The sequence below is a fragment of the Acanthochromis polyacanthus genome, chromosome 18 (genome assembly GCF_021347895.1).
Source record: "Acanthochromis polyacanthus isolate Apoly-LR-REF ecotype Palm Island chromosome 18, KAUST_Apoly_ChrSc, whole genome shotgun sequence".
In the NCBI taxonomy this organism is placed as follows: domain Eukaryota; kingdom Metazoa; phylum Chordata; class Actinopteri; family Pomacentridae; genus Acanthochromis; species Acanthochromis polyacanthus.
This window is the reverse complement of record NC_067130.1, coordinates 6,736,500-6,756,362: the sequence shown is the minus strand read 5'-3', so window position 1 is coordinate 6,756,362 and position 19,863 is coordinate 6,736,500. Positions and strand designations below refer to the sequence as shown.

Sequence of the window (19,863 nt, the reverse complement as noted above, 5' to 3'; positions counted from 1 at the left end):
TGTCGTGATTGATGAGGTCGGACGTAAAGTTCAGCGTGTGTTCGCAACCACTGATGCACGAGTCGTCCTTCATGGTGCATTTTATTTGGCATTTGATTAGATGTACATCTACCTCAGAAAACAAGCTCGCCTGCAAATGAAGCAGTTTTTTTTTCTTTCTTAAATTGAAAGGATATGAAATAAAAGACAATGAAATGTAGAATTTGTTGTATTACACACAAAACATTTCAAAACCGCCCCCAAAAAAGAATTAGTTCTCACGCCACCATACACAGAAACTACAGCGTAAATGCAGCCGTTTGGGTTTCAAATGGATGTTAAACTATATGCAGGAGTCGTTGAAGCTACTGTACAGGACACGCTGTTGAGCAAAAAGGTTTCCATCAAAAGAAAAATCTCTCAGCATGCCAAAAGATTAAAGAAAAAAAAAAACATGCACCAAAGGTCCAAAAAGCAGGTTGAAAAATAAAAACCAAACTTGATGAAAAAAAGAAATCCAAACCTGTACACCGTTTCCTAAACACACATGCACACTTTACTTTTATCCACAATTTATGAGAACATGATTCTGTTTGTTAGATAATCCACTGTGGATTGTCAATGCGAGAAAAAAAGAAGAAATCAAAATAAAAAAGGGGGAAATAAGCTTAAAGATAAGCACAAAAATTATACATACGGTACATTCAAACATGAGATACACAGATGTGTGCGGTCGGACACGTTTACAGCTGTTTTTCGAGGCAGATCGTAAGCGGTTTTGGATGCTGGTGGCGGTGGGTCGACTCAGGCCCGACTGTCTCACGTCTTCGGGCTTCTTTCTCCAACGATTGTCGTCATAACCGGGTTCTAACTCGTTCCAAAGAGACAGTTTCTTTTATTTTGTCTTTCAATCCCGCTGAGAAACAAGAACGGCAACAGACCCATCAACACCAAAACAAGGAAAAGACTCGCAGCTACAGTCGGTGACATTATCTCCCTCAGTAGCTGAAAACAACCTGCATTAAGAAAGACACAAACACTTCAGGGGATGGAGGGGCAGCATCCGAATGTGACCTTTTTTCCTCCAAACAAAACAAAAAAATCTTAAATTGAAGGACGAAACAGTTCAGTTAGCAAATACAAGACTATCCTGCAAAGAGCTGGAACAGTTACTTTAAATAAATCGAGTTTTTCAAATTTAATGACGGGACATCGCCCCTAATCTTCACATATACACTTGAAAAGTCTTCAACGATCGGTAGAGAAACCCGCCTACATCTATCCCACAGTTTAACAATCAAGATTACAACCTGCAGTCATAAATTACCAAAAAAAAGAACACAAACTCATACTTATCAGTATCACAACATTCTTTGATGGGTAACGCCTCGTTGTCAGCATTACCTGATAAAAACCCCGTAGCAGGAAACTAACCGTACCCTCTTGCAAGGACTGATCTCTGAACTACAAAACATCTCTCGCTGGAAATATGTGCTATAAATCTGGAAGACAGCTTCTCGTATCGGACTAATAAAAGTGAGTGGGGATAGAAGGGCTTTATGAGCAGATAGAAATGTGGATGTTATTGTAGATTGGAGACGGACAGATTGATACGCACACGTCCGTTTTAAAGTATGAAGCAAACAAAAAAAAAAAAAAATCGCACGAGGAACAAAAGCTGGCTTCGCTGTCCGTCTGTCGTTATTTGCCGACACACAAGTATTAGACGGGCACAGACCTGAGGGGGTATTTACACCAGGGCTTCTCGACCGTTCGGGCCAATTTTGAGATGTTTCAAAAAGCTTTGATCAGTTAATGCTAAAAGTCCAAGTGCAGCTCTGAATGTAACGTTTGTCTCTTTGTACAGAAACAATCCTCTCTGCTCCCTCAGTGTCTTAAAAAAAACAACCGTAGAAGAAAAAGCTGCAGAAGAGTCTTCAAAGAGAAAAGAGCATCAAAAAAAACAAAACAAACCAGGCTGCTCCACCTCCTGATATGTCTGTACAAAGTCGGTGTCCTCTCTGCAGTCAGCGTTTTCGCCAGCAGTCTGCTGCGTCCTCTCCTGGAGCAGAACAAACTCATGACCTTCCTCTACCAGCGGGTGATATCCGGGTACCGTCGGCCCACGGTCCTATACCACGGTGCTGAGGGAGGAGGTGCAGTCCGCGGGCATGGCGGTGGGGCGTGGCCATCTGTCGGCGTGTCGGGCCCCACCAGGAGCGTGCTGCTATCTATGGAGTCCTCCCTCTCCTGAGAGGACGGCGCAGAGTCTGGCACCGGACCTGAAGCGTTGGGAATATCTGCCTGGAGCCCATCTCCCATGGCGTTCATCTGGCTCGGCACCATGGAAACCCCGCCGTGTCCTGACGGCAACAACAAAGAGAGCACAGGAAGAAGGGAGATTAACGCTCTGAGGACGAGGAGAGGCCTGTAAACAACAGCAGGGAGGAAGCGCGCCTACCGAGGTCCACGTAGAGGAGGCTGTCTGGGTTGATGGAGGCTTCGTACGGAGGCGGGGGGTCATCGGGGTGCTGGATGTCGGGGTATTTGTAGGCTGCGTACGGCGGAGGAGGCTCTTGGAAATGAAATGCACCTCCTTCTCCATCATCAGACAGATGCAGAGGAGTGAGGCCGGTGCCAAAGGCGTCTGGACCGTAGTCAAAGCCCGGGACTCGTCTTCCAAGGTTGAAGTGGTGCACTGAGGAAATAAAAACAGAGAGATGACCATGTGATAAGACAGAAAAAAAGTACCTTGCAAGGAAAGAAAGGTTTGTGTAACTGTGATATTATACAAGTTTCTGTTTAGGAAAATAAGAGCTGCAATGATGATAAACATGTCTCGAATGGATTAAAAGCTTTTTTCAACACAACTTTGTCTTATTGCACCATCTAACATGAATGTAAAGACAAAAACTAGAGCTGGGATTTAATTTCGATCAACTAATTACAGAAAAAATAACGTGTTAAAAAAATAACGCATTTAATCGCACCTTTCTCAGTTGTCTCATTTCTGGAACACCAGTAACACTGATGAACGCTCCAGTCCAATAGGTGGCAGTAATGAGCCTAAAGTCTGTTTTCCAGCCATGAAGAAGATGCACAAGCTGCACTGAGTGATGTCAAGTAAGTTTGGTGAACAGTGAAGGAAGACGAGACTGTATTGAACTTGTTAGGCGGAAAGTTTTCTTTAAAAAAAAATCTTCCTGATGTCAGCTTGGATAAAAGCGTGGTCGAGTGTAAATTGTGCAACAAAGAGTTTTCTGATCACCTCAGTGTAAAACACGTTGCTGTTAGCATCAGAGCTAACGTTAGCTACGACGGTACTGGTAAACGGTGTAACCATCCCATAATAGACCACTTTTCACGACACTAACAGTGCTTTAGTTCACAAAAACTCCTAAAATGTTGAATATAAATCTCTATAACTGCACTTTGAGCTTGCAGGAATCTGTGACCGTAGTAGACAGGTGAAAAATGCAGATAAAATAAATAAACATTTTTGTCATTTAAGTTAGATGATGATCAGCATTGGTTTGTCTGTATGTCTTTCGATAATTTAATTATAACTTTTTAATTTATAAAAACATTTAATTTTATAAATGAAAATTTATTCTCCTGAAAAAAGCACCATCAAAATTACACCATTTATCAGACTCAGAAATTATGAAAACTGAATAAATCTTTGGATTTTCAACTTTTTGAAGGTCCTTGAACTACTCATGCTGATGTTATGTGCCATACAGTGGGAAAACCCAACTAGATCCACACTTTAAAATCACCAAAATCACTTATTTTTCTATACGTCCCGCTTTAAATTTGTATAAATTTTAAATTATAAACACGTTTATTTCTAGTCATCGATTCAGTCGCCAACAAACATGTATTTGAGTTGAAAAATTTTGCTTGTTGTGTCAAATATTGGACAAAAATGTGATTAATTAACTGCAAAGTTTGCGATTATAAGATACATTTTTTAATCTTGTCCCACCACTAATAAAAACTAATGTGCTACAGTTCTTTTAATTGCAACTAAACTCATTCGCTGTGTTGTATTGGACTGTTAGTGCTCACAGTTTCCTCCGATCAGCGTCTCGATGCGTTCACGTCTTCTCTGCCGGAGTCTGTGCACCATGAAGAGCAGCAGAGAGAGGATGAGGAAGGACGAGATGCAGCTGACGATCAGTCGCATCCCGCTGGCCATCGAGTCAAACAAACTGTTTCCGTCTGAGGGGGAATGAGGAAAATGATAGATTAGTTTGTTGGAAACTCATTTAGTTTCAAATGATCCGTGTGTGAGGAAGGTACGCATTTGTTTTGCTACGAAGGAAATTCGGCAATTTTAAAACACGTTTAGCAGCGATTTCACACAACGCCTTATTGGTGCCAAATCTGTGATGCATTATTCAGAGCAGACAGCAGATGTCGGCTCTTTCTTAAATGGGACCTGGTAATTTATTTTAACATAATTTGCTAAATATCTCTTGAACATGGCGTGAAAAAAAATATGTGGCTAAAAAAGTGCGATGAGCTGCAGTAAATTAAACACTGCACAGCTGGTAGGAACTCCAAGAACATATTCTCAAAGATTTCTGTGTTTCCACTGAATTCTCCTAAACTCTGACTGTTTGCATGGAAAAGTGCTGATCTGAAATGAAACCCGACCCTCGTCAGAGTGAGGACGTACCTGGATCCAGGCAGGTGAACTTGCAGCACTCTTTGGGATCTTTGCGGAAATGCTGGCAGCCCTGTGGCCGCTCGCACAGCGCGGCGACGCACATCTCAGGCTCGCCGTCGTGACACGTGCAGCTCAAACACGGGTCGTCTCCCTTCGGTGTGAAGTAGTAGCCCTCGTTTACAACATTGTCTTTTATGTCGACACATGTTTGCCCTGTGGGGGGACAACAACCACAGTGAAGACGACTCCAAGAAAAAACAAACGGCTGCCTGAACATTTCTGATTCAGGATATAAAATGAGTCCGTACTCCTCTTGCAAAGGAAAGGGAACTTCTTGTAGCAGTTCTCGGCGTGCCAGCTGTGCAGGCCTCGCTCATTCATGCTTTTGATCTGAAAGCGCTGCAGCTGAGCACAGAAGACGTTGTCCTGGGTGGGAGACGCCTCCCCGAAATCTTTCAGACCCTCAGGTGGTAAAAAAACCTGCATGGAGCCTGTTGAGGAATATAAAACCAACGATTTAGATATCACACATTACAAACTAGAAAAACACCTGTCTAGTCTTTTTAAAAAGTCCGATCTTTAACACCTTTATATGCGACTTCCCAGCGGCCCTCCAAGGAGTGGTTCTGATTGGTGATCACATACTGGTAGCCCACCCAAAACCTGAATAAAGAACATTTTAAAAAGCAAATTAGTACAACAGCTACACATTCAACAAAACAGAGGAGCTTAATTTTACAGCACTCTCAGCGGGTGAGGACACAAACATTTGGGGCTTTCACAATATAAGCAATCTCCTATATGGAAAAATTCTTCTATCTGTATTGGGGAAAAAAGTTTTTTTTTGGGATACATGGATGACAAAAGGGGTAAGTGTTGTCACTCTTTATAAAGAGTGTACATCTATATCATTTGAGGACCGTAAATAGCAATTTAATTTAAATGATAAAGGGGATTTGTGGAAGTATTTGCAGCTCAGGAGTAGTATGAAATCACTTTATAAACCAGAAAGAGTAGCGGTAAGGGAGAACGAGGTCCAAAAATGTCTAAATTTACCTCGTATTTCACATTCAAAACAAAACATTTACAGATTCAAGTGGTGTTTCAGAGTTTCTGCATGAGCCAGAATTGACCACTAGATGGCCTACACCCAATAACAGAGCCCCATCACTGGCTGACCACAGAAACAACATGCACACACATTTGACTGTATTTGTACAATTAAAAAGTAGAAAATGCTACCAAGTGCAGTTAGCAAAGTGAAGCTGCCACTCTCTCTAGAAACTGAGCTGTTTTTCCGTTGCAATAACTGAAACAAAGAAGAGCTGGTTTAAAACACACATGTTCAATCAGCAGGATGAAAAGGCACACGGTGAAGCAGAAAACTCACTTGCACTGGTCTCTGCGCTCGCACACTTTGTCGTCAAAGTCCACCTCGATCTTCAGAATGAACTGCAGCTCCTCGTTGGTCACAAACGTCGCCAGCGAGCCGTTGACTTTCTGACACGTATCCACGGCCTGCCAGTAGTTCTCGTTCCTCAGGTAGACTTTGTAGCAGCTCGCCGTCTTCTCGTAGTGGTGCCACCCGCTGGGGCATTTCTCTGTGGACAGAGAAGAGACTCCGCCAGTCAACAAGTAGATTCAACAGCTGCATGATCAAAGCAAAACAAACCAGACGAGGGTAAAACGAGATGCTCACTGTTGAAGCGCACAGGCTGAGCCACGCCGATGACGTCTTCCACCTGGTCATATCCGTTCCCGAAACGAAACCTCTCCTCCTTTATAGCTGCAGTGAATTAAGCAAATTAAAGTCAACCGGCGTGCTCATTTGTATGCAAAGTTCTCTGGAACTCTAGATGCTGTTTTGTGCAAATTGTTAAAAGCTTATGATGATATTCATAAATTGAAAACAAGCATCTATGAGTCGCAAAGAATTTTACGTAAACGTAATGAAAATAAAAGCACGAGCAAAGCCTTGAAACTGCTGCAAGTTTATTTTCTCTTGTAAGGTATGATCAGGAGTTTACAGAGATTAAAATCTGTACAGAGGCAAGAACGGAGACATTGTTCGCACATCGCACAGTCTAACCTTTTCTTTCCGAGAGGATTCAAAACAGATCTCTGGCACTAAAGTATTACAGCAGCCTTTTCATTTTATGCTAGAAAATGTGGTAGGGAAGAAGACATGTTGGAGATGAACACTGCTGCTACACAATAAATCAAATATAAATCATGGGTTCCCAGTGAACATGATCGACTGTAATACTGATGTTTAAAATGCTCCACTTACAGAAATCGAAGCTGATGAAAATGACTTTGCTTTAGTGTTGTTAAATTCGATACTAAAACGCCTTATTTCAATGTTTAAAACATAATTTTTGGTCACATACATGTCAACACTGCGTGGGCTGCTCTTACTGAGTGGAGACTAGAAGCTTCTCTGTGCACAGCCGTCTAGCTAATTTCTACTGTGGCCTGCTTGGGACAAATTCAGGGAACATCAGTAAATGTAAGAGTCTATTGATAACCGCATGTTCAGCAAGTGAGGTGTTCTGGTTACAATTTTATTAATATGCTGCAAGGAGGAGAAGATCTTTGGACATTTTTCACCATTTTTGGCAATAAATGTTAGTTCAATCCCTAAAATGAACCTTCATCAAACCAAACTCCACTTGAAAAAGTCAGATTTTAAACCCAGACAGAGAATGAATCCAGATTTTTTTAGCTCTAATTTGGTTGCCTCCAGCAGATTTTTTTTCATGAATCGAAACTTTTTATGGAAAAACAGTCGCTAATTTTGACAAAAACCTTCATAAAACCAAACTGCATTCATAAAAGCTCTAATTTAAATAAAAAAGAGAACATTTAAGAATTAATCCAGATTTTTTGCCCCAATTTCCAGCAGATTTTAGAATGAGGATGAATTTCTGCCTCATCGGTTGTTATGCGATATTCAGTTGGAGGTATTTTTGTTGTTTCTGAGGGAAAGAATGAACCAACAACCTGCAATAATTAACTGATTATCTCTCGACAAATAAATGAATCGCCAAGTAGTTTGATAATCAGATCAGTTTGAGTAAAAATTTTTGAGGAAAAACAACAAATTCTGTAATTGCATCTTCCCAAACGTGCTTAATTGTTAGTTTGCTGCAGTTACATTGTACATTAGCACTGCACTTCAGCTTCACAATCTCTACTTTCTCAATATTTATGACTTTTTCTATTTTTTAAGGGATGTTTTTTGTGATGTCTAAATATCATTGCACAGCCTTGTGAAAGAGTCACTTTGCATTTCACAAACGAAAGAACAGTTGCACATAAAAAGGGGGAAACGGAGTGACATTCACACGTTTTATCTGTCAAATTCAAAAAGGAACAGAAGCAGGCTTGATGTTTATAATCACTCGGGTTACATTTACAGATGATTTTTCAGGGAACACTGCACCCACATCAGCTGAAATAAACACAGTGTCCCTCTGAGACACTTGACTCAGTGAAATTGTAAACTGTTGACAGAAGAGGCAGAAGGCAGGATGGACAGGTTGTTAAAACATCAATGCTTTATAATGAAGCAGGGGAGATTTCTGGAGACGCACTGATAGAATTAGTGAGAAAAGAAGAGCAATTTAGCTCCCAAAATAAGACAGAAACAAACTGAAGGAATCTATATGAAAAAGACCAAATGCATACAATTTCTGTACATTTTAAGTAGTTACTTTGTTTTCTCAAGCTTTTACTAATGCACGTTTCATATCACATTTTGCGTAGTAGCTTCACCACGCAGTTTTGTTTCCAAATCCTAACAGTGATTGCCTGCAACCTGGCTTACTTCTCCAATTTGTTTTTTGCCAAATGGGTATTTTCCTGTGTTCAGTAGACGCTGTGAAGTCGAGAAGTGTCAGCCTGGAATTAGTTTAACGACTGCTCCAACTTTCCATGTCGTTCAACAAAGAGATAATCCCAACAACAGTGATTTTGCTGCATGCTAACAATAACCCCTCACTGTGGCATGTGTAAGCGCTGCTCCGGTTGTTCTTTAGTTCTCTGCGAAATCACAGCTTGATCTGGCAAAACTTTATCTTCAGCTGGAAGCTTGCTCAGTGAATAACAATCAGCGGATCTGCCTCTGAACACACCATATCTGCATCTGTGCCAAATGACTGTTTTGGTGAATAAACAAAGAAAACAACAGGAAGCTTCTTCTTCAGTTCTATAAATGGAGCTTTACTGGAGGATGAATAGAGTCCAGTGTGAGACCTCCACCAGCATACAGTGTTGTTGGCAGGCCTGCAGCATTAACTCACAGCTCTGGCTGTATGGAGGTCACATGCTGTACTCAATCCTTTCAATAATTCCCATTATGCGGTCACAGATCTGGGGATAAGGTCTTTCTGGATTTAAGGAGGAAACAATAGGATTTTGGTCAATGGCTTAGCACTGCAATATCAATGCAGTGTCGAAGAGATCAACCAACAGTAAACAAAAACGGAAACCCAGACACACGTGCAGCAGCCACTCAGAATATCAGCTCATATCTGATGCTGTCAGTCAGCTGCTGCTTCTGGATTCTGGTTCACTGTCGTGGACAAGAAGGACTTTTAGAAACCTGCAAACTCAAAATCACATCTGTACTGGTTGGTAAAAGCAACTCAGCTGGACTTAACGTATTTAGGGGGTTTATTGTCGGGGGGTTGTGTGTGTATTAAACACACACTACAAACATGACTGGGTGATCTGTCGTCTGTCAGTTCAGTCAGAAGATGTATTTGAGTTAATACTACAGGTTAACCTTCTGAGCCATAAACCCCGTTAGCTTGTTTTAAATCAAAAATTACATCCCTTTGTCACAGAGACAAAAAAGGGGGATTTGATTTTCCGATTGTCCTTGAACGTTTTGCTTTGAGTTTCGTTGGGAAGCACGACGTTTATGTGTCAAACTTCTCAGTTCCAAAAAAAAAAAGAATATTCTGGCTGTTTTACTAGATCAGGCTGTACAGAGTAAGCAACAAAATGTTTGTTTTATTTAGATTTATCTTTTTCTCATCTGTGTACTACATGCACTGCCCAATATATCAAATGTGCTACAAAAATATATCAAACAAAATGATATGGCTTTTTTTGTGGATTTTATTAAAGAGGTCACTAAACATCTCAGTTTCCCCCAAAATCATAACTTTCTGGCTTTTTTTTTTTTTGCTCGGTCCGGCTTTACAGGGTGAGACAACAAAAATATTTAGGTTTCATTTAGATTTTCTGCATACTGCATTCACAGATTACTGTGCAATTATAGCTATTATATCCAACATTTTAAGACTTTTTGTAAACTACAGCACTTTCAATGTCTTGAAAAGTGATCGAAAGTATCGAGTAATCAGAATTAACGCGTCCCAGCCCTAGGTTTTTTCAGCCCTAGGTTTTTTCCTATAAATTCCAGCTTTGTAACTTTAGTATACTACACACAAGTTTTCTCTTCTTCTAGCCCTGGTTGTGCTGTTTCCATAGATGTGCAGGACTTTATACTGCAGTGAAAAATGAGCCCACAGTGAGTGAAAACGTGACAGCAGAAACCACCCAGACACTGCTCGGGGTTCAGAAGGTTGAGACTTTTCTTGGGTAGTCGACATGCATCACTGAACATCTCTCAGTGCAGCCTGATTAGATCCAATGACATCCTTAAGGCATTGCGGCTGCATTCACACCTGGATTTAGAGCGGCTCAGCTGTGATTTGATCGTCCGAGTGTGAAAAGGTCCTGGGTGTTGCTATTCTTTCCAGAAATCAATCACGTTATGGGTGTTAGGTAACAGAGTGGGTGTAAAAGGGCTTAAGTGAGCTATACTCACGGGGACAGTCCATCTCGTCGCTCTTGTCCTCACACGCTGTCCAGCCGTCACACTGCCAGGACATTGGGATACACTGCATCTTCCCACTGCGGCAGGCAAACTGCCCAGGGCTGCAGCGCTGCTCTGAAATACAACAAGAAGGTTCGTGTGGTCAAAACCTGCACGTGACTGAGGCCGTTTCCCAACAAGAGAAAACCATTTTCAGTCAGCAGAGGGCCGGATGATGCCACGTGAGCGTTCCAAAAGGATCTGGTGTGAGAATCTGCGGTATGGAATAAATAAACTGATTGTTAAGGTTTCTACTGATGCAAACTGAGAAACTCGCAGCTAGACCGGCATTACCACAGCACCCAGCAGCATGAACTGAATCAGCAGCTACTGGACACGACAGAGTAACTATATTATGTACTTTCAATCTTCTTGTCAGCCCACTCACCAGTTTAATCTACTGAGGCAGCAAAACTTGAGGAAGAGATAACTGAGCGAAAATCCACAGCAGTTGGTGAATGAATATGCTCAGATTTGTTCAGAGATGTGGATCAACCAAAGGAAGAACTTCTCTTTTTTGGTGATAAATCCACAGACCATTTTAATCTTGACTGCAAACTGCAGCTTTTTGTTTGCAGTTTTTACCAAATTCAGCAAAATCAGACCACTGAGGATAAAACAATAGCCCTTCTGTGAGCATGTCGTTAAGCAGAAGTTCAAGAAAAGAGCAGAGCAAGATCACAACAGACAAATATTTCAGTTCTATCGGGTTTTTCATCTATTTATACATGTCAGTCTGGCCACCTTTTATGTTTAACATATGCCTTCCCATGTGATGAAACAACAGGTCTACCAGTAATAATGTTACTGTTCGACTGATTTAAAGCAGTTTTTAAGAGATTAAAATATTAGCTAAATTTCAGAATATTAGGGGACAAAAGTTCTATTCTGAATTCCAAATATTAAGATAATCAAACTATGACTACTTTCTCAGAGCTGCAGTTGTATTCTAACAAAAAAGTAGCTAAACTAGAAGACACACTGCTTGCTTACCTGACAATAATCTTGCCAGAGCTAGCCGCGGACCTGCAACAAATAGAAACAATAGAGTGACTATCCTGTCTTTCAGAAATTTGAAACTGGACTCAACTGAGGAAAGTCAGTGCGATTTAAGAGACAAAAATCACAATTTTATCCCATTTGTGCTGCTCCTTATGCAATCTACAAGGAAACTAATGATTAATTGAATGAATAAATAATTGTTTACTGTATACGTTTTAAACTGCTGGCATTTCTCTGTCATCTGTCAGTTATCCCCTTGTTGCTAAACCAGATTTGGGTACATGAGACCATCTGCTGGTTAGATACAGGTGGTTTCGTGTACCTACAACGGAGCCGGATCACCCACTCGCCTGGCAAATATGGCAGCACTATTTTTACTTAGAAAGAAGGCTCCGAGCTATTTCCAGACCGTTGTTTCATCTGCGATCTGACCATCTTAGGTGACCTTTTAACCCACGCAAACCAGACTTTGAGCTCTGATGATCCACACAGCGCAAGGCCACCACCTACTCCGGGATTTAATAGTGATTCATTACAACCTGCTTTTATTTGCACTACAGCTCTGACTGCTGCACAAATTAATAAAAGTATAGAAGTGGGCATGCAGCTTGGAAAAAGCCTGGAAAAAAATCAGGGCTCCAGACTGCAACCAAAAAGTTGTATTTGCGATCTCTTTTGAGCATAAGCGACTTAAAATTTCATGTGTGCCGCATTATGAGAGTGCACGATGATCATTAAGCTGTATTTGTGTCGCTCTAATCGGCACAGGAAGCAACTGTGTTAATCACAGTGGTGAAAAGCAGAACTTTTATAACTTTGATATAGTGGGTCGATATATAATTATGGGACTTTTTCTATCATAGTTCACATTTTTGCTGTTTTCAGGGCTAAAATCAACATGTTCGCCTAAAACCAAACACCACATGGCATTTTTACAGGAAGGTTCTTCTAAAATATATATACAACTGAGTAAAACTGAAATTTAAAGTCATTTATAAAGATATTGTAGTAAACCTGTTGACATGCCATAAATCCACACTTGACTCACACACTACTTTATATTAAATAAGTCAGAAAGTCTTGGAGTCTTGCCAGTCTATCCTTCAGGAGGAAATGACATCATGTGGAGCAGGTCATGTGATTTAATTAAGATACTTCCTTGAGAAGTGTTTTTGTAATGGGGAACTTAGCTGAAAGTGATTTCTCGGAAACAGATACGGCTTGTTATTTTCCATATAAAATTTGATATATTGGCAGAAAAATATCTGTCATGATTATTTCAAATTAATAAAAAGAACACAATCAAAATATTTTTAAATAAGCTCATTTTATTATTGTTTGGCTAATTAGAGGGTTAAACTTAGTTCACATTTTAGTGAAATCCAGACTTTTTTATTAATAAGTGATTGTTTCCATAATAAATCATTCTGGAATTTGTAAAGACTTGATCATAATGAACATAAAATACATTAGTTTTTTTTGCTTTTAATAAATGTATGCAAGATTTATCCCATGATTTCAAAAGTCCCTCAATCATATATTGACCCTATTACAGTATTTACGCTGAAAAATGCGGTCTTCTCATGAAATGTGGCACACACCTCTCTGTGCTGTATTTCCGTGCATAGAAAAGACTGCATGTAGAAAAGAATCGTTCAGTTTCATCTTAGACTGACATGATCTGACATTACAATGCCTTAGTTTAACTCTTTCAAAATAATTTCTGGTCACACACCTGTCTGAGCACTGCAGCTACCACAGCCTGCAATGTGGGGCGTTGAGGGCACATCGGTAAATTGTAGTGTCTATCGATAAGAAGATGTTCAGCAAGTGATGTGTTTTTCCTGTGACAAGGTGGGAGGTGTGACTAAATGAGAAAATATTCACACCGGTGCCACCAGGATGAATTTACTCTTTTATTTTACAACAGCATTACGTTTTCCTAGAAACTAACTACTCTGCAACAACATTTTCACTCGACTTTATCACAACTTGACAGTCTTTCAAGCATCCAGCTTACTGTATTGCAAAATATAGCCAAGAGAAACCAGAATATATGACAAAAAGTACTATTTATAACAATTACATGTCCATCTAGAACCATCTAGCTATGCTGTGTACTTCTAGTTTTTCTAGAAAGTCAGAAATATAGTTCTTGCTGAAGACCTAGACCTCGGTAGCAGAAAGACTAGTGCCCTTAGCAAATGAAGAGTTTATTTGCAAAAACAGATAACTGTATTTTTATAAATTTTCAGAAAATGTATTTTTTTTATCGTTTACTTGAGACAATAATAGTAATTTATTTTTCTCTATTTTGTCATGTAAATTCTACAGAGTCAAATCCACTCAACTTCAGTTTGATTGATATTATCTCAAGTAAACAATAAAAAAAAAAAGCTTTCTGAAAATTTATAAAAATGGAGTCATCTGTTTTTGCAAATGAACTCTTCAAATGTAAACAATGAGGAAAAACACTTAAATAAGATCCGGAAGTAGGTGACCCTGCAGCCTTAAACGCTACCTTGGCCCCTCTGCCAAAACGTTTTCTAAGAGCCCTCCAACACAGCGGATGTCACCTCCTCTTAGTTAATGCTAAGTGGATTGAGACGCATTACAGAGCCGTGTCAGTCTCCTGGGACAGAATGTATTATCATCAAGCCTGAAAGTGTGTCAAAATGATGGATAACATTAGAGACCATATACCCCAAACACATTACAGAGAGCAATCAATAATTAATGCCATATATTTAAAATGAATAACTGTTTGGGAATAGGTTAAAACGTGTTTATGGCCTTCGAAGATGAGCGAGTCATGTTTCAAATGAAAGATTGTGCGAAAATATCTCCCAATCTATGATCTATCCATATTCTATAAGACACTAAGACCTTTTCGATGAGCAAGGCTGAAAGAATACTTTCACCAGAGATGGATGTGAGCACTTTATCTTGCCTGTGCACGGCTGTAATGAATCCTCTGACAGCCTTGGGTATCTTACATTTACATATTTTTCACTAATGCATATTGTAATAGGACTCGTAGCTAGGACTGATTGCTGAATTTTTCAAATACAGCTGACTCTTTAAGCTAAAGCTACATGTGCTTGCTCAGATCTATAAAATAAATGCCTGGTTTGTGCCTCTGATGGATCTGAGCTCCATTTGAATAAGGGCTGTCTGCACACATCAGTATTCATGCTTTCTGTGCATTTCTGATAACCGTACTGCAAGAACAGAATTCATCCAGACGCCTGAAGCCTACTGCGTTTAGTTATCAAATATTACAAGTTGTGAATATCCAGATTAAAGCTTCTATCTATCCCAGCTTCGTATTCAAGTGCACTTTCCTGGTCATTATTTGGATTTCCTGCTGATGGGGATGGAGTGCATGATTTGGATGTAGTTGATAGCTGTTTATATGAGAGAGGCTTTGTTTTGTTTTCAAGAGGACGACTGATGGCTCATTATTAACCACAACTAGTCCAGTGTGGGGTGATGCAAATGCTTGACTTGCATGCACACACAACGCAAGATTACTGCTCTATACACGGTGATGCTTTTGCCTGGAATCGTGGCGATACACGCCGATGAATGACAAAAGGAACAGCAATAAGGAGTTTTCACTTCCTGAAGGCTAAGCAAGAGGGGAAAAAAATCATCTCTTACTGAAGCATTTCTCTCACAAGCTTTGGATTTTGTGATGTGTGAGTGAAGGCTGGCTACCCTGAGAAAAGTGAGCCTCTGCATCTCTTATATAACCTACAGGAAAATACAGGAAAAGACTATGAGACAGCCCGAACCCAGTCCCACTGAAGTATAACAACACAGTGAGCTGGCCTTGTGCACACACTGCATCATCTCTAGTCGCTGATGATTCATATCAACGCCGAGGCTCGCTGGTAAAAGCAGTGAGTGGGTATGGGCATTCATTTCATTTTCTTTGGACCATCTCGCATTTAAAACCAAGGTTTTCTCGACAGTGTGTGGATGAAAGCAGCGCAGGTCAACTTCTTTCTAACACCAACAGTTTATGGGGTGGCAATGTAATACATGCCACTTGTGCTATTTTAACTAGCTACCAAAGAGTTAAACACTTTTTTCCCCTCTGTGCTGCACTTTCAGTTGTGATGTGTCAAACTTAATAAAATGGTAAACAGAGCTGCACCACTGCAAAATGCAATGAAATATTAACACTGTACATCTGCAAAGTAAGGAAACTAGTAATTAATTTAAGCACATATGGTGGTAGAGGAACAATTAATACGACACAACTATAATCTGTCCCCAGGGGGTTGGGGGGATATCAGGTACAAAATGTTTGATTTCCAAATGTAACATCAGCCTGACTGAAATCAAACTCTCTCTTTCTCTCCTCCTTTTACATTTTCAGTCCCTCTGCATGCACTTTAACTCAACCATAAAGGACAACACAGGCAAGAAGTTGCAAAACATTGCAGGTATGACAGTGACAAATTGTTGCTGTTGGATTAGTAATGTGTAGAAGGTCAAAGCTGCCACACTGTAGCCAGAAATAGTTAAGCTGAAAACCTATTATTTACCTAACAGATTGATTAACTCTAACATGACCTCCTTTTTAGACATTGTTGATGTTAAATTTCAAGACTTTATTTGCATATTGAAGAGAGCTGAACAATCAGTTTCAAAATGAAACTTTAAACAATGCAATGGAAAATCGACAAAACAAGTAATAGCTGTTTACTAATTAGAGGAATGCTGTAATTCTGTTTTATTAGGATGGTAACTTTAAATAGCTGCTTTGTCCATTTACCAGTTTGTACTTTGTGTTTCAGGAATGTACTCTGTAACTCAGTAACACACATAAGACCAGTCTAAGTTTTTTATTAACCACACTTGGTGTATTTTGCAGCATGTCCGACCCGAGGTTTACACTGTTGTGACATTGGTTTTACAAATTTATGTCATCCTCTTTGTTTGAGTCACACTTTTAGTAGTATCTCATGTTGTGATGCTACATCAGGTTTTACATTTACAATAGTGAGTAATGAACCGAACCTACTGCAAATAGATATTTTCCTCCAAATTGTTCTGCCATATTTACACAACAAGTCATTTTCAAACATTTATTTCAGGAATTTTCCAGAAACTTACAACACTGTAATAGTTTGTGGTTGTACTCATTTCAAGTCTCTGTTTTTTGGGTCAATGCAAGTTAACCGTCTTCCTCTTCTAAGTAGGAGGCTGGTTGGTGACGAATGACGCCTGGCAAAAGTTAAAATGCCACCAACTTTATTATGCCAAGAAAAAAAGTGACAAACCAGCTGTCAGTGTAGATGACTGGTCGCTCAGCGTCACAGACAATGAACAAAGCGTTCAGCTGACTGGTTGTTCAAATCGACAACTATCGCAAGATTTCAGTCTTAATGTGATGTCTTGGGCACGTTCACACTTTACGAGTCCAAACAGGCTCTGGGCACTTCACCCTGATCAAATATGCTTGCTATTGTTGGCGGCTTTGTGCCTGTTTAAACTCATTTAGAAAGCACATTTAAAGTATTTCAATCTAATCCAGACTTTGTGTCCTGGTCACCTACAGTTTAAGGTGTGACCAAACTGGAGCAAATCCGGAAATTCACACATGCTAACCACTGAGCCTCTGTGGAGCCGTGCTATATGCATTTCGTCATATCTATTTCTGCTTTTGCATTTAGCACATATATTAACACATGTTGTGTAATGTTATGTGAGCTGCGTGTGCACGAACAACCAAACAAGTTGGATTATTCGCAAGTGAAGCTCAATTTGTCTTATTAAAGTGATTCTGTACACATTTTGATTTAAAACCACATCCAGTGTTTGCCAATCTCCCTTGCGTGGAGGTTGTGTAGAGCTAAACTAAAACATTTTGACATTTAAATTTCCATCTCGCTCACTGGCAAACACCCAGAAGGAATTGTACAAAACAAAAGGCTTTTTTACAAGTCTGTAAAATTCTCTTGCTTGCTACAACCTGCTGTGGAAAAAGCATAAAAAAAAACAAACAGGTGTGGATAAACGAATGACACAAATGCCAAATAAATGACTTCCAAAGCATTTCGAGAACATCTTAAGTAATCATATTATGGTGCCCGGTCTGTCATAATCCAAGAGACAGTCAAAGATTGCTCTTTTAGTAATGGAATTATATTTCAGCAAATGGATCCCAGTGTCTAAGTCACCTGGAAAGGCTGCAAAATCACAGTGTGACACAACCAGTGCAAACAGGATCACCCAAACAAACAGTGGTTTCAAAACATGCACAAAGTGAAGCCCAGGCAGTGCTCTACTGAAAACGCACGAAGGCTGAAATAAGCACAAACAACAACCTTCACCTTTCAGATGACTCAGGTGTTGTTTTTGATCTTAAACGTTAGAATAAATCATGACTTTGCTCTTTGAAAATTGCAGCTGATTACTCTGACTGTACAAGAATGTGCACACAACATGAAGCATGCGATGTTTTGTCCGACACTCCTTTGGACTGAGCCAAACAATAATGTGTTTATCCATGAGCTGAAGTGATAACGGGTTCAGGATCACAAGACCAAGCCTAAAGGAAACCACAAGATGCATTTTGTCCTCTTGCTGCTCGAATGTATACACAGACACTACATAAATGCTCACATTCAAAGCAGTAATACAGGCTTTTATTTGAGATTAATGATCAGAAATGTTCCCTCTTTTGTCCATTCTGTGTCTTTAGTGTGCAAATATTGTCCTAATGTGGGATTTTGTGTGGCTTTAATAGGTTAAGTCAGTGTTTTCAAGAGGTGTTGCACCTGTGACATATGCAATACATTTTCATCTCGATTTATTAACTTAGAAGTTGCATAATTATCAATCAAAGCATCCCCACTTTACACAGCTATTTAATTGTGCAATGAGAATTAAATAACTGTGTAATTTATCCGTCTGATAAGTTTAAACGTGCAGCTCAATGATGTGTGATCCTGGTTTAGTGATGCAGGAGCATGAATCTCCGTCAAGCATTTCAAATACAGCTTCAGGCTGAAGCAGAGACCAAACAAGGACTATAGAGGAGGGTAAACACACCTTTTAATTTAGACGAGTTAACATGTCATCTTTGAAGAGCACAGGGATGATTTTTACTGCATAATTTTTCCCAATACAGCTGCATCAATACGGCTCCAAACCATAAGACTCTCCAAACTAGCTGATAATTAAATCGAAGCAACGGTGTTTGTTTTGAAAACTAGATGTTTATACTGAAATATTTGGGTCTGTCGAAATCTTTGCCTGTTATTTCGCTTAATCATAACCGATTGGTCGTTTTAGTTCGTTCACTTTTTACAATGACAAAAACAATACTTCCAACAGTGCCGGCAGAAAGACGGTGTTCCACGCGGTCCAGCAGTAGCTCGGAACCGGTGTAAGAACTACGGGAGTCCGTGGTCTGTCCAGCAGGCCTCTCCGTCGGAGACCCGCCGCCTCCCGCCTGCAGCTGTAATCTGTTTCTCCCACTTTCTGGTCGAGCCCATGGGAATGTGTGCAAAAAAGAGTAAAAAAAACAATTTACCTGTCCGTGGTGGGTCCGTTAACGTGAGGACGAAGAGAAGAGAGAAGAGGACGAAACTGCTGCTGTCAGCCTTCGGCAACATTTATCCTCCATTCATAGTAACTCCTCTATCCAAGAAATTTAACAAATATACCGAGGAACTGCACCGCCGTCGCCGCCGCCCTCTACTGGATTATATCACTAAACCTTTAACACAATTCGTGCCCATTTTCACGCCATTAAACCGACAGCTAACGAAGAGAAACTGCGTAAAGAAAGCATAGTCTCGCCGCACGGCAACACGGAGCGGTTAATCTGGCCGAGCGGCTAACGTTAGCCGAGTAGTTCCTCCGTTAACGTCCGTCCTCTGCTCCAAGATGGCTGCGGCCTCCCATCACAACAATCCCAAACATGCAACACGCAGGCAGGCAGGCCATCAGCTGGAGGAGCTGCCGGGGCGGAGTTTAGCAGATTATACCCCCGTGTGGCACTTCGATAGCCGATGTGTGTGTGAGTGTGTGTGTGTCCGCTGAGATCGTTATGTGATGAGTCCGAGACAGAATATTATCAATGGCTGAGCGGAGCGGATGGCACCGACACAAGGGCGGCGCTGGCGCAGTTTAACGCACCAAAACATCCGAGCTGCGGCCGCACTGGACACTGGATCTGAGCCGTGTGCTGATGTGGACCTCTACTACTAATAAAAAAGCTAATTATACCCAGTATAGTTGTATGTGTGTTGCACCAGTGCAATATCCAATACACAGTATTTAACCTAATGTGCAA

At 40.4% G+C, this 19,863-nt stretch overlaps 1 protein-coding gene across 1 annotated transcript; it reads right to left on the bottom strand.

Moving 5' to 3' along the window:
* Positions 1-65: 65 nt before the first annotated feature.
* On the bottom strand, positions 66-19,732 carry dgcr2 (DiGeorge syndrome critical region gene 2). Its single transcript, XM_022194605.2, is given in 12 exon segments — positions 66-2,160; positions 2,163-2,342; positions 2,441-2,677; positions 4,051-4,203; positions 4,664-4,867; positions 4,963-5,145; positions 5,241-5,317; positions 6,045-6,255; positions 6,354-6,440; positions 10,497-10,619; positions 11,538-11,570; positions 19,099-19,732. Coding segments are annotated over 12 exon segments (1,620 nt in total). The 5' UTR covers positions 19,181-19,732; the 3' UTR covers positions 66-2,110.
* Positions 19,733-19,863: the final 131 nt, after the last annotated feature.